Raw genomic sequence first — 12945 nt, 5'->3', positions numbered from 1 at the left:
TGAAACTAATTGGATACACAAAAGTGTCACCCAGCAATTTGTAAAATAAATAAATAAATAAGCCTAAGCAAATACAGAGGAAAAAAAATCTTTTTCAAGTGGCTGAAGGCCTATAAATCCACATGTGTGATTGCTAAAAAGGAGGGAGATCTTCTGAGGATTGTACATTTTAAAAGAAATTAGCAAACATCTGACTGCCAGGAAATTCAAAGTTGTAAGAATGACAGATGTGGATTTGTAGCCTTTCATCTCAACTGTGCTGTGCAAAGTAACATTTGAAAGTAGGCATAAGCACACAGAGGAAAGACAAACTTAGCTCTCTCCTCTTAGCCCTGCCATCTTCCATCAGAATTCTTCAGACAGCATCCTCACTGCAGGGCACATCTTCAATGACCACCATGCCCTCTCTTCTAACTGTGTAGTGCAATCCCTGCATCACTGCAGTGCCGCACAGCTCCCATTGATATTAATTAACTGGAGTTCCAAGGCAAAATCCCCACTTGGCACTTTAGATATGTAACCAGTGGTGTTGGGTACATTGTGGGGTGGGGAAGCTGGGGGCACACTCAGCCCCCAAAAGGGAGTTGGGATTGCCAGTGATCTCACACACACACATCCCTTTGACAGGCTCATTCTCACTCCTCTGCTTCCTCCTGTCTCCAGCAGTATCATGTGGGGAATTCATATGTCATTCGCAGTAGATGGCCCCATCTGGGTAAACCCATCCTATGCAAAAAGGTCTCTGTGCAGCATGGGGCCAGCCCACGCTCCATCTGGCCCCCATCCACCAAGGGCATGATCTTTCTTTTGCTTTATAAGAAAGAAACTACATTTGCTGATGGTGGTGCAGTCCCTTCCAGGCTCTGACAGCAGGCAATGTTCATGGGCTCTGTAATGAGGTTACACTGAGGTTCTGGAGCAGCCACTAGAGCCCAAGCTGAGTTAGGAGTGGGGCTAATCGCATTGTAGACTAATTCAAACATATGAATCTGTCAGATGTGTCTGAGGTGGAGGACAGAAACAGACAAAGACACCTAATAGACACAGTCACCCCACCCCATCCTGAGCGCTGACCACAAGGAGATTCATGTAGCCACATGTTAATCTACATATGATTATTTGAGGTAGTAGCTAAGTATGTTGTAACTTTGATTTGGTAAAATTAACATTGACTTTCTCCTGGAGAGAGGAAGGATGATTCTGTGATCAAAGCATAGGACAGGGTTGCTAGAGTTTTGGGCAAAATGCCTGCTCTGCCACAGATTCCCTTGGCCATGTGCCTAAGTTCATCATCTGTAGAATGGGGATAATAATGCTCTCTTGTCTCTAGACTGGAAGCCCTTCAAGGCAGGGACTGCCTGCTCTGTGTCTATCCAGTTCTTTGCACAATGTGGCCCTGACCTCGGTTGGGTTTGGATGTGCTGTTGTCATACTGATAGGTAACAATAGTAATAATGATCAAATAACCCAAGGACTGTAAATTTGAATTCTCCAGGTTGTTGCTTGGCAGTGCTTCTCACACCTGCATGGTAGGAAGGAAAAGTCATCCCCACAGGTGTGCTGTGGGTGTGGCTGCCCTGCAGTTGGAAGCATACCGCTCAGCCCAGGTTGTTGTTTATCCTTCAAGTTTGAAGATGACCATGACATTACTGGTTGGTTTGGTTTCTGTGAAGACATGAGTGGCTGATCAGGTCAATTTGAGCTTTGAACTGTCTGTGGCACACTGAAGAAGAGATGCTGCTATGAGTTACTTGATTAACAGTGGACATGCTGCTGTTGTGAGATTTACATTGCTAGGTGCTTCTGTTCTGCCTCAGTAGTTCTCCTCTGCTCATAGACTGTAGCTCCAGTATGGATGAGACTTTGCTGAGTAGACAGACTTGAGCTAGCATATTAAAAATAGCAGGGTGGCCCTTGTGGCACAGGCGGTGGCTCGTGCTAGCCACCAGAGCTTGGCCCCATAGCAGGCTTGGCCTTGGACAGCTAGCCCACCATCCACAGTGCTATTCTTAGCACGCTAGAGCTAGTGTGAGTCTGTCTTCCTCATCTGGGAGGCTCTCTTCCAGCTCCAGTGCAGGTGTACCCTGTGATATTCAATGGGTCAGCTGGTCTATTTGGGCTCCAGAACTGGAGCAGCACCATGACAATGGAGTGAGCCCCAAACTGGACCACTGGCTCAAACCCTCTCAAGCTCTGGGAAGTTTGGCCCAGCGTTCAGATTGGAACATGGCAGCTCAGACCCAGTGGGTAGCCCAGACCCTCCTTCATCTCCCTTTAAAGCTTGTGGGAAGGCTCTCATCAACTCTGGTGGGTAACAAGTGGCTCTGTTTGGAGTCAGCTCCCACTCTGCTGCTCACTAGAATCCAGAGGCAGGTGCCGTAGGGCAGCATCACACTTGTTGAACTACAAGCCCCCCGTCCTTCTGACATTGCCCCCTTTGCAACATTTTCATTGCCAGGTTGTGCAGACCCATGGCAGACCATCCCAGAATCCCTTGTGAAATTACGCGCATGGCTGGGGAAGCAGTGACAAGCACCCATGTACTTCAGGGCACGGCAGAGTCACACAGTCTCTGTGTCTCCTCCAGACCACAGGTGGCAGCTCATCTATCCAACTGAGGAGTCCTAGCTTCCACCTGCTTCCCCAAACCCTCCTGGTGAGGGGTAATTGCCCTCTCCCCACTCTTAACTTGAATTCCTTCTGATTCCTGCAGGGATTCCACTTGCCCCTTATTTACCTGACTCTTCCAAATCTGCCCCCCCAGGGGTTCCGTTTCTGACTGCTCCCCCAAACTCCCTACCATTTTCTATCTGAGCTCCCCTCTTTGCTCCCCTGCCTGCCCCCACTCCATGCTCCAACTTCCTGAGTTGCTAACTTGGAGCTGTGAGGACCTCTGTGGACACAGCCCTCCTCCCAAGCCCTGCTGTCCTGCCAGCATTGCATCCTTGCATATAATGCCACAGCCTAACACAACACCAAGTCTTCTGGACTCTGCATGTGTAAAGATCTCATGAGTGCCCTCAATGCCAGTCAGCAAGGATTTCTGGCATGGAGGAGAAAACGTCATCATCCTCATCTCTGTTTATCTGTGGCTTCTGGGGATACAGCCTCTCTGCCTTGAGAAAGACTCCTTTAGAAGCACAGACCCAGAGCAGCATCCAGAGGGTGGGAGTCCAAGCCCTGTCTCTTAGTAGTACCATGTGAGGGCTTGTTATGAGCTTACCTCGGCAGCTGTGAAGAGCTCTGATTTCCATGTGGGAAAGGGCAGCCTCTCCTAGGATGTGTCTCAGGTCTGAAAAGGGGAGCTGTCAGCTTTGTGCCCTTCTCTGGTGCTATCCCTTGGCACTCTGACTCCTGCAATCCTCATCAAGCATCTCCAGAGAAGCTCGGGGCCCAGCCCTTTCGCCCCACTGATTGCTTCCTCTTGTACTTACAGGACTGCTGCTCTCACTGCAGTGGAGACAGTTTAGATAGTTAAGTCCAAAGCTGATTGTGAAGAATTACAAAGGGATCTCCCTAAACAGGGTGTCTGGGAGAGAAAATGGCAGATGAAATTCAGTGCTGATAAATGCAAAGTATTGCACATTGGAAAACATAATCCAAACTATACATAGAAAATGGTGGGGTCTAAATTAGTTGTTGCCACTCAAGAAAAAGATCATGGAGTCATTGTGAATAGTTCTCTGAAAATATCCACTCAATGTGCAGCTAACTCAAAACAGCTAACAGAATGTTAGGAACCATTAGGAAAGGAATAGATAATAAGACAGAAAATATTATAATGCCACTATATAAATACATGATATGCTCACACCATCTAAAAAAAGATATATTAGAATTGGAAAAGGTACAGAGAAGGGCAACAAAAATGACTAAGGGTATGGAATAGCTCCAGTAAGAGGAGAGATTAAAAAGACTGGGATTGGTCAGCTTAGAAAAGAGATGACTAAGGGAGGATTTGATAGAGGCCTATAAAATCATGACTGGTGTGGAGAAAGCACCGCCGTACAATGATTTCCTCCCTTCTTCCTTAGCACCCCAGGCTTGTGGTGAATGAGTGGGAAGTTCTAGCAGCCATATGAGGAACAAGAACCCATGTGGAGTATGGATGAGAAGGTCCTGGCTTGGGCCATAGTGAATGTGATGGCTGAGCCAAACTAGACATCTCTCTGTTAGCTGGGAGGGTCTGGGGAAGCTTCATTTTGTGGATGCTGCTGGCTGTCCAGGGCCTCCAGTCTCCACTCCATTGTCCTTTATGCACAGCACCCACCTCTGGAGCAAGTTCTCATCAGAGCATGCAGATGTCTCTACAGAACTCACAGTGTCAGGGTCAAAGGTCAGAACAGGGCAAGTCCATGGAAGGCAATAACCTTGGCTTTTATTTCTTTTTCCAGGTGGCTCCCATTGAGCTCGAACGCAAAAAGTCTCATGTCAATCTGTTGTTGGTGAGTAACTACCCACAGGGATGCTTTCCATCACTAACCATTAGACTGGTGGTTGGGATTGGGAGTCAAAACAGACAGATCTTTCCCTGGGGCAACAGGAGAAGGTGAAGAATCTGGTAGGAATTTACAACAGACATTTACGAGGACACCCAAGTGATTGCAATGTAAGCACTGTCATACTGGATCAGACCATTTTCCAGTCACAGCCTGCATCTTGCTGTATGGGAATCTTGCCATCAAGGCTTGTATCTCACTTCCTGACAGGGCAGTTTAGATCACGGCTCTACCAAACCCACTGTGGCACTGTCAGCTTTACTGAATCACTCACTGGGCTGTCTAGTTCACTGTCCTGCCTTCTGCCATTACCACTCCACCCACTGGGCCACCCCTCCTTGAGGAATAGCTTGGTGGTTTGAGCATTGGCCTGCTAAACCCAGGGTTATGAGTTCAATCCTTGAGGGGGCCATTTAGGGAACTGGGGTAAAAATCTGTTGGGGGATTGGTCCTGTTCTGAGCAGGGGATTGGATTAGATGACCTCCTGAGGTCCCTTCCAACCCTGATATTCTATGATTTCCACCTCCTGCTGTATTGCAAAATGCTTCACCAGATCTAATGACCCTCTTGTTAGCAGTCTTGGCACAGAGGCTAAGAACTGCCTGGTAACATGCCCAGATTAAGGTAAATCAGGGCATTAGGCAAATCATGACACAGGGCCCTGGCAGCCCCACTCTGGAGTGGCAGGGGCCCCCTCCCAGAAAGGCAGGTGCAATGGCAAGGGGCCACCTTATCCCCCCAGGAGCAGCAGCTGTGTCCCCCATCCTCTTAGGAGCAGCAAAGCTTTCCCTGACAGGTGGGGATTATCTGCTTGGGTAAATGGGGGTGGGCCCACTGTCACACTCAGAGCCCTGTGGGGATGAGTATTGGAAATAACACCACACTGAGATGCATGGGGCAATTCACCTCTCTCAGAGCTATTGTTTCAGGCTGTCTGCAGACTCATGCAGAAGTTACTGTTCCAACCACGCTCATGGTCACATTTTCAAACTTTTCTTACCTATCATGAGGGATAGAAAGATCCTTTATTTTCAATTGAAATCTGAGCGTACAATATAATCATCTGACTCCTGGAGCTGGGACCCAAGGCAGGGCCTGTAGTGCCTACAACTTCATCCAGACTTGACTGAGAACAGAGGCTCAGTTCCACCCCCCAGAGGTGGTCCCTCAAAGTCAGGACTGAGGTACATTGTTATGGTGGGGGTGTGGGCAAAGCTGCTTTTGCCTCTGCCTTCGCGGTCCCTGCTCTGTGGCGGCAGTGAGGCTGTCATTGTCCAGGGCTGTCAGTCCAGCACCTTTCACCAAGACTAAAGAAAGGTCAGATCCAGCATTAATAACAACCTGGCTTCTCCCTCAGTCTGGCCCTGGATCTTGGAGAGAAAGTTGCAGCATGGTGCATTATTGATGGGGCAGTTAATTGCATGCTTCCCAAAGCACACAGAGCCCTTGATTAAAAATTCATGGCATGGGCTGCAGTATTAAGGAGAGATCAACTGGCTCTGGCTCTGCTTGGTTCTTAACAAATGCTGAAGGAGACTCAAGTCTGGGATGTCACAGTGGGTGAGAGAGGGAACAGAACCCCTGGGGCCTCTCCAAGACTGAGGCCACGTTACAGCTCCTGGCTCCTCCTGGCTAGGGCAATGCTGCGATGCCTTCCAGAGAAGAGGGGGACATACTTCACCTTAAGGACACCACTAACTGGTAGGGTGGCAGGCAAGTCACTGGCTGGCTGGCTGGCAGGATGCTGGCTGGCTGGTAAGCAGTAGGCAAGGCACTGACTGGCAGGGCAGCAGCCGAGAAGTTGACTGGCTGGCAGCATGGCAGGCAGCACACTGGCTGGCAGGGCAGCAGATGAGGAGCTGGCTAGCTGGCAGGGTGGCAGGCAGATCACTGGCTGGCAGGGCAGCAAGTGAGGCACTGGCTGGCTGGCAGGCAGGTCACTGGCTGGCAGAGCAGCAGACGAGGAGCTGGCTGGCTGGCAGGGCAGCAGGCAAGTTGCTGGCTGGCTGGCAGGCGGCAAGCAGGTCACTGGCTGGCAGGGCAGCAGACAAGGTGCTGGCTGGCTGGCAAGGTGGGAACAGGTATAGCTGTGTGTCCTAAGAGCTGCAAATCAGTCAGGCAACCGGTGGGTGGGAAGGGCCAGCTGATTACCTAAATCTCCAGTGACATTCTGCATCGGGATGTATCCATAAATCTCAAATCTCCTGTGGATCTGAAATACTGGGCTCTTCCCCAGCTGCCAGGAGGGACCAGGAGCCACCACGATGGACAGTAGGAGCCCTGGATCTGTAGAACGTGAAATGAAGCGCAAACAAGCACATGACAGAGAACGAGTGATGAACTGGACAAATCATCCTTGGGAGGCAGAGAGATTTCCCCTTGTCCTGTGTAATGTGATGGATGCTCAGAAGCAGCAGACTGAGTATTCCTGACAGTTTAGCAGGCCTCAGGTGCTATGTCACCAGTTTGCCCCATGCAGGATTATTTTGCCCAGATGGTAACCCCTGAAAAGAAAGTATAAGGCAAACCTGAAATGTTTCTCATTTCCTGGGGTCACAAGAACAGAGAGTAATGTGAGGCTGACAGCATTCTGGCTAGACAATGATGGGGCTGGCAAAGCCCTTTGATTGCACTGCGAGGATTTTGCTAGCAAATATCATAATGGAGCCATGCCATGGCATGCTCTCTGAGTCACAAATTACACAGCACTCCCAGCTCCAGCTGAAATCAGTGGAATCTGTGTACCAGGCTCCGTGTGCTTGAGTAGAGAGCTGCGGGATGAGCTGCCTCAAAGTCCTTTGCTTAATTAAATTCCTCTTACAGTATATCCTGGTCCTCTCTGGGTCTGGAGCTGGAGTGCTAAGAACTCAATGTATTCAACTTCCCCCTCAGTACCCACTAATGTGTCCAGTGTAGGGTACCACACACAAACATACAGGCTATACAGCCTGTATCATTGAGGCATTATTGTAACAGCCCTCTGTGACCAGTTTGACCTCACTCAAACAGAGGTTTCTTATCTTCCACTGTCTCTCCACTACTTAGCATATAAAGGGAATGAGGGCTGCAGATTACCCCATTACTCAAAGGGGCTGTTAGCAGGTGGAACTCACTCCGATTACAAATGGGCACTTACTCTTGCCTCAGTTTCCCCTTCTATGAAATGAGAATGAGGAGGTGTCTAGCCTAAAATCCCTTTGCTTTAGCTGTGTTGAGATGTGCCCAAGTTTGGGGCAAGGCAGAACAGAGCTGAAGCCTGAGTTTCACCTATGGAAGGTCACAGCAGAGACTCTCTCAGAGATGGGATCTGTGATGCTGAGAGTCTTTAGAACTTAACTGGATAAGACGTGTGCATTGCAGGGAAGAAAGCTGCAGAGTGATAGGTGCTGGCGCTCAGTCTCTGAGATCCAATGTATGGAAATGAGATTCCACAAGTGTGAAAGGAGCGATAACTTTCCTCTCGGAGTCCATAACAATCTCCACCAAATTGCCTGGCTAGATCTCAGCTCCTGGGAGCTAGAGATAAGTGCAAAGAAAGCTAATGTCAGGCCCAGAGACAAAGGATGAAACCAGCAAGTATTAGCCATCTGGGGAGTATGGGAAAGTGCAATGGAAGAAAGGGGGCAGGGGGAGTCAGGGGAAGCAGAGATCAGTGAGAGGTGGGGTCTGGGGAGAGCAGAGATCATAGAGAGAGGATGTGGGGGGAGCAGAGATCATAGAGAGGGAATGTGGGGGGAGAAGAGATCATAGGATGTGAGGGGAGCAGAGATAAGAGAGAGGGGATTGTGGGAGCAAAGATCAGAGACAGGGAACTGGGGAGCCGAAAGCAGAGAGAGTGGGGATGGGCAAGCAGAGAGCACAGAGAGAAGGGATGGGGAGCAAAGATCATAGACAGGAATCTGGGGGAAGCAGAGAAGAAATGGGTGTGACAGGTTCCTCCTGGGGTGCCACCTGGAATTGGGGTACCATTGAGCCCCCTAACCCACCAACCTGGGCTCCCTATCACACTGTACTGCTGTGACAAGCTGCAAAGACTCCCGGCCTGCACTTTCACCAGCATTCATACTCAGGGACACACCCAGCCACAGGTTCTCTAACCACCAGCTTCCCAGCCTGGGACCCAATTCAGTACCGTCCTGCCCTGGTCAAATCTGTCTAGAATATGGGTTTAATACCCAGTCTACCTCTCCCTCAATGTGAAGAGAACAATGCACATTTGTGGTAACCAAGCAAAAATTTTCCCCAAGCACTCCAGTCAAAGCTCATTTCTTTGGATCAAAATATAAAACAAGTTTATTAACTACAAAAAGATATATTTTAAGTGATTATAAGGGATAGCAAACAGATCAAAGCAGATTACCTAGCAAATAAACAAAAAAATGCAAACTAAGCTTAATATACTAAATAGATTGGATATGAATAGCAGATTCTCACCCTAATTGATAGTACAGGCAGGTTACAGAGTCTTAAGGCACAAGCTGCGTTAGCTTTACAACTTGGGTTTCTCAGGTCTTCATACACAGGCTACAAACCCCTTTAGCCTGGGTCCAGCACTTCCCCCAGTTCAGTCTTTGTTCCTCAGGTGTTTCCAGGAGTCTTTTTGTGTGGGGAGTGAAAAACCCTGATGATGTCACTCCCCTGCCTTACATAATTTTTCATATAAGCTTGGATCCCAGACCAATCTGTGGAAAAATACTGACATCCCAAGATGGTGTCCAGCATCATGTGGCCTGGTCACATGTCCTTGTAGAGTCACTCTCAGGCTGTCTCTGGAGTTCTCAAGAAGGCTCACCAAGTGGGAGATAAGCTTCTCCTAAGGCCTATTGTTCTCCCTAATGGCTCATTACCCTGAGTAGGCCCTTCCCAACCAGCTATCTAGACTGAAAGTTTCTTGTCTAGTGGGCCTTACCCAGGTATAACTACATTTGAAATACAGATACATAGTCAATATTCATAACTTTAGATACAAAAATGATACATGCACACAAATATGATAAGCATATTCAGCAAATCATTAACTTTTCCAATGACATCTCACATGACTTATCTTGTGCAAACTGCATCAGCATTATGTCATAATCATATCATAATATCACTGAAGAATATTGGCTACAGTGTCACAATGGCGTCTGGGGGAGCAGAGATTAGAGAGGAAATGTGAGGGAAGCAGAGAAGAAAGAGGGGTCTAGGGAGCAGAGAACAGAGTGGGGAGTATCTGGGAAGAACAGAAATCAGAAAGGGACTTAGGGGGAGCAGAAATCAGAGGGTGAGAGAAGTTTTGGAGTGGGGAAGCAGTGACCAGAGAAAGGGTAGGAGGCCAGGAATCGGTAGAGAATCTGAACTAAATTCACTGCTGGCATTAGCAGGCATAACACCATTACTGTGAGTGAGGTTGCACCTGTTTATCCAGCAGTGTGCTGTGCTTCTTTCTGGGGTAAGGGCCTGCAGGAGAGTCTGCTTGGGGGCCAAGGGAAGAAAGATCATGGAGTTTGGAGTTTATTGGGAGAAAAGTCCAGGCAGGGGGATGTCAGTGGAGGGATTCTCCATTTGAACTGATTTTCAATCCCCAGCCAGGTGAGCTGGGCTGTGCATGTAAACACACTGCCTTTTGCCTGCAACCTTTATGTCATTGAAGAAGACCTCGAAGCAATCACAATAGGGTTCCCAGTGGCCGCCCAGGCAGGGAGCAGATGGAGTTGATTATTCAGGCACTCATCTGCGCCATCTCACAGGTGATGCTCTGAGAGAAACAGGCAGTGGCTTGCATGAAAGCAGGGAGGGTTGGGAGACTCACAAGGGACCAACGGGATTATCCTTAAGCCGCTAAACTCTCAAGGCTGCTCAGATTAAGAAACTGGGGGAATCATGGGGCTGGGCCCCTCTGCTTGCTATGAGGAGACTGATATTTTGTGAACACTGGGACCAGAAAAGTGAAGGGCTTTAGCCCTGGTTGCATCTAGGACAGCATTTCTCAAATGCAGCCATCACGGCCGCATGTGGCCACCAAGAGGTTTCCCTGAAGCCACAACAACTTCATGAGCAGTGACGTCGGGGAGGGAATGCATTGGCGCCTTCCCCTCCCTCCTTGTTGCTTCTGGATGCACTGCTCTGCACGTCTCCGGAGGCAGCTGGAGCACAACGCTGAAGGAGCAAGGTGAGTTTTCTAACTGGGGAGGGACAGGGGGCTTTGTGGACTTGAGCCCTGGGGTGGTTGGGTGGTGGGGAATTAGGGAACCTGGCTGCAGACCAGGGCTCCAGCCATGGGGCTTCAGGCCTCAACACCCTGTTCTGGCCATGGAGTTTCAGGTGCTGACCCCCCAGGTCTGGCTATGCAATCCTGGCCTTCAGCCATGGGGCTTCAGATTCCAACCCCTGTCCACATGGCAATGGGCTCTGATCCCTGGCTCTTGCTGTGTGGTGCTGACCCCTAATCCTAGCGGTGGCTGCTGGCCCCAAGCACTGACCCCTGTCTGAGCTCTCCGACACCCAGCCCTGGCCATTGACCCCAGGTGCCAACCTTGGGTTCCAGTGGTTGCTAGCCCTGGGTGAAGATCCCCAGCTGCAGCTGCTGGCCCTGGGTGAAGATACCTGGCGCTGGCCTTGGGCTCCAGCAGGGGCTGGCTCTGGATGCAGACCCAAAATGCCAGCCCCCAACGCTGGCGGTGGCTGATCCCTGGCTGCACACTCTAACCCCCAGCCCTGGCCACTGCCCCCAGGCACTGCTACTGGATGTCAACCCTGAGTTCTGGCAGATGCTGGCCATGGGCCCTGATCCCCAGCCCCTTGTGCAGATCCCCAGCCTCAGTCCCGCAGCAGCAGGTGTTAACCCAAGGCTCCGGCAGGTGCTGGCCCTGGATGCCAATCTCCAGTCCCAGTTGCACAGCAGCAGGCTCTGGCAGGTGCTGGCCCAGGACACTGACTCCTAGTCCTGGCAGTGCAGCATCGGGCATGGACTCAAAGAGCCAACCCTGGGTGCCATCCTAAAGCCCTGGTTGCACAGCAGTGTGTACTGGCTCCAAGTGCTGATCCCCGGCTGCATAGCAGCAGGTGCTGATTCCCAGCCCTGGGCACCAATGCCCAGCCCTGCCCACGCAGCTGCAGGCATCGACACTGGGTTTCAGTGGGTGCTGGCCCAGGGCGCTGACCTCTAGCCCCAGGCACCAACCCACACACCCAACCACGCGATGGAGGGGACCCCCATCCATTGCCACTGGCCTCTGCTGCCTCACCCCCTACTGCTCCATCCAGGTCTTAACTTGTCAGGTCTTGCTGTGAAAAGTGATATTAACAAACACACAAATATCATTTTTCACGGTATTATTTTTATTATTGAGTACAGAAAAAGACCCTACATAAATAAATTACAATGATTTGGATGTGTATACATTCATATTTTTTTGTTTTTCCTAAAGTTAATTAAGTATTTTAGGAAAACGTGTCAATGCAGCCACCAGCAAGAGTTGATGGCACTCTGAGGCCACCAAAAAATTGTTGTGAGAACCCCTGATCTAGGAAGAGTGCACACAGCTGTGAACGTGCTGCCTCTGCCTTGGGAATCAAAGCCTTAAATACACCCCCTCAGCTTCGCCAATGCTGCAGCAGGGCCTGATGTTAGTTGGTTAAACAAGGCAAACAAAGAGTAACTATTAATGGAATTATGTCAGATTGGAGGGGGGCCCAAGTGGGAGTCCAGGGGGTCTGTTCTGGGTCCAGAGGCTGCCAGGGCCCTGTGTCATGGTTTGCCTAAGGCCCTGATTTACCTTAATCTGGGCATGTCACCAGGCAGTTCTTAGCCTCTGTGCCAAGACTGCTAACAAGGGGGTCATTAGATCTGGAGTACTGTGTCCAACTTTGGTCACCAATGTATAGAAAGGATGTAGAGAAACTGGAAAGGATCCAAAGGGAGTGACAAAGATGATCAGAGGGATGGAACACAAGCCATATGAGCAAAGGCTGAAGGAATTGGGTATGTTTAGTTTGGAAAAGATGAAATTAAGGGGGAATATGATAGCAGTCTTCAAGTACTTGAAAGGCTGCCATAAAAAGGTGGAGAAAAGTTGTTCTCTTTTACCACAGAGGACAGGACTAGGGACAATGGGTTCGAACTACAGCCTAGCAAATATAGATTAAATCTGAGGAAAAACTTCCTAGCTGTAAGTACAGCAGGACAATGTAACAGACTGCCTAGGGAGGTCATAAAAACTCCTTCACTGGAAGTTTTCAAAAGGAAACTGGATAGCCATCTGTCTTGGATGGTTCAGACACAATAAATCCTGCATCTTGATAGGGGGTTAGCCTAAATGTCTGTAATTCCCTCACACAGCTGTGCAAGTGCTGCTGCAGGTCCAGCTTGTCCTGTCGTCTATGCAAAGTTTTGGGTGGATGTCCTCTGCTAGGCACTGACCTGCTGGGTGTGCTGCAGTCGCATTCAGTATCCAGCCCATG

The 12945-nt window shown here is 49.6% G+C and overlaps 1 protein-coding gene across 1 annotated transcript in view; it reads left to right on the top strand.

Moving 5' to 3' along the window:
• The window catches only part of CCDC33 (coiled-coil domain containing 33), a 334851-nt gene that overhangs the window by 290187 nt on the left and 31719 nt on the right, over window positions 1-12945 (top strand). The window contains exon 13 of the mRNA XM_050968177.1: window positions 4395-4445. Coding sequence (XP_050824134.1) covers window positions 4395-4445 — 51 coding nt within the window. The remainder of the gene's footprint in view (window positions 1-4394; window positions 4446-12945) is intronic.

Source organism: Gopherus flavomarginatus, chromosome 9, assembly GCF_025201925.1.
Source record: "Gopherus flavomarginatus isolate rGopFla2 chromosome 9, rGopFla2.mat.asm, whole genome shotgun sequence".
Taxonomy (NCBI): domain Eukaryota; kingdom Metazoa; phylum Chordata; order Testudines; family Testudinidae; genus Gopherus; species Gopherus flavomarginatus.
This window is presented reverse-complemented; position numbering and strand designations above follow the sequence as displayed.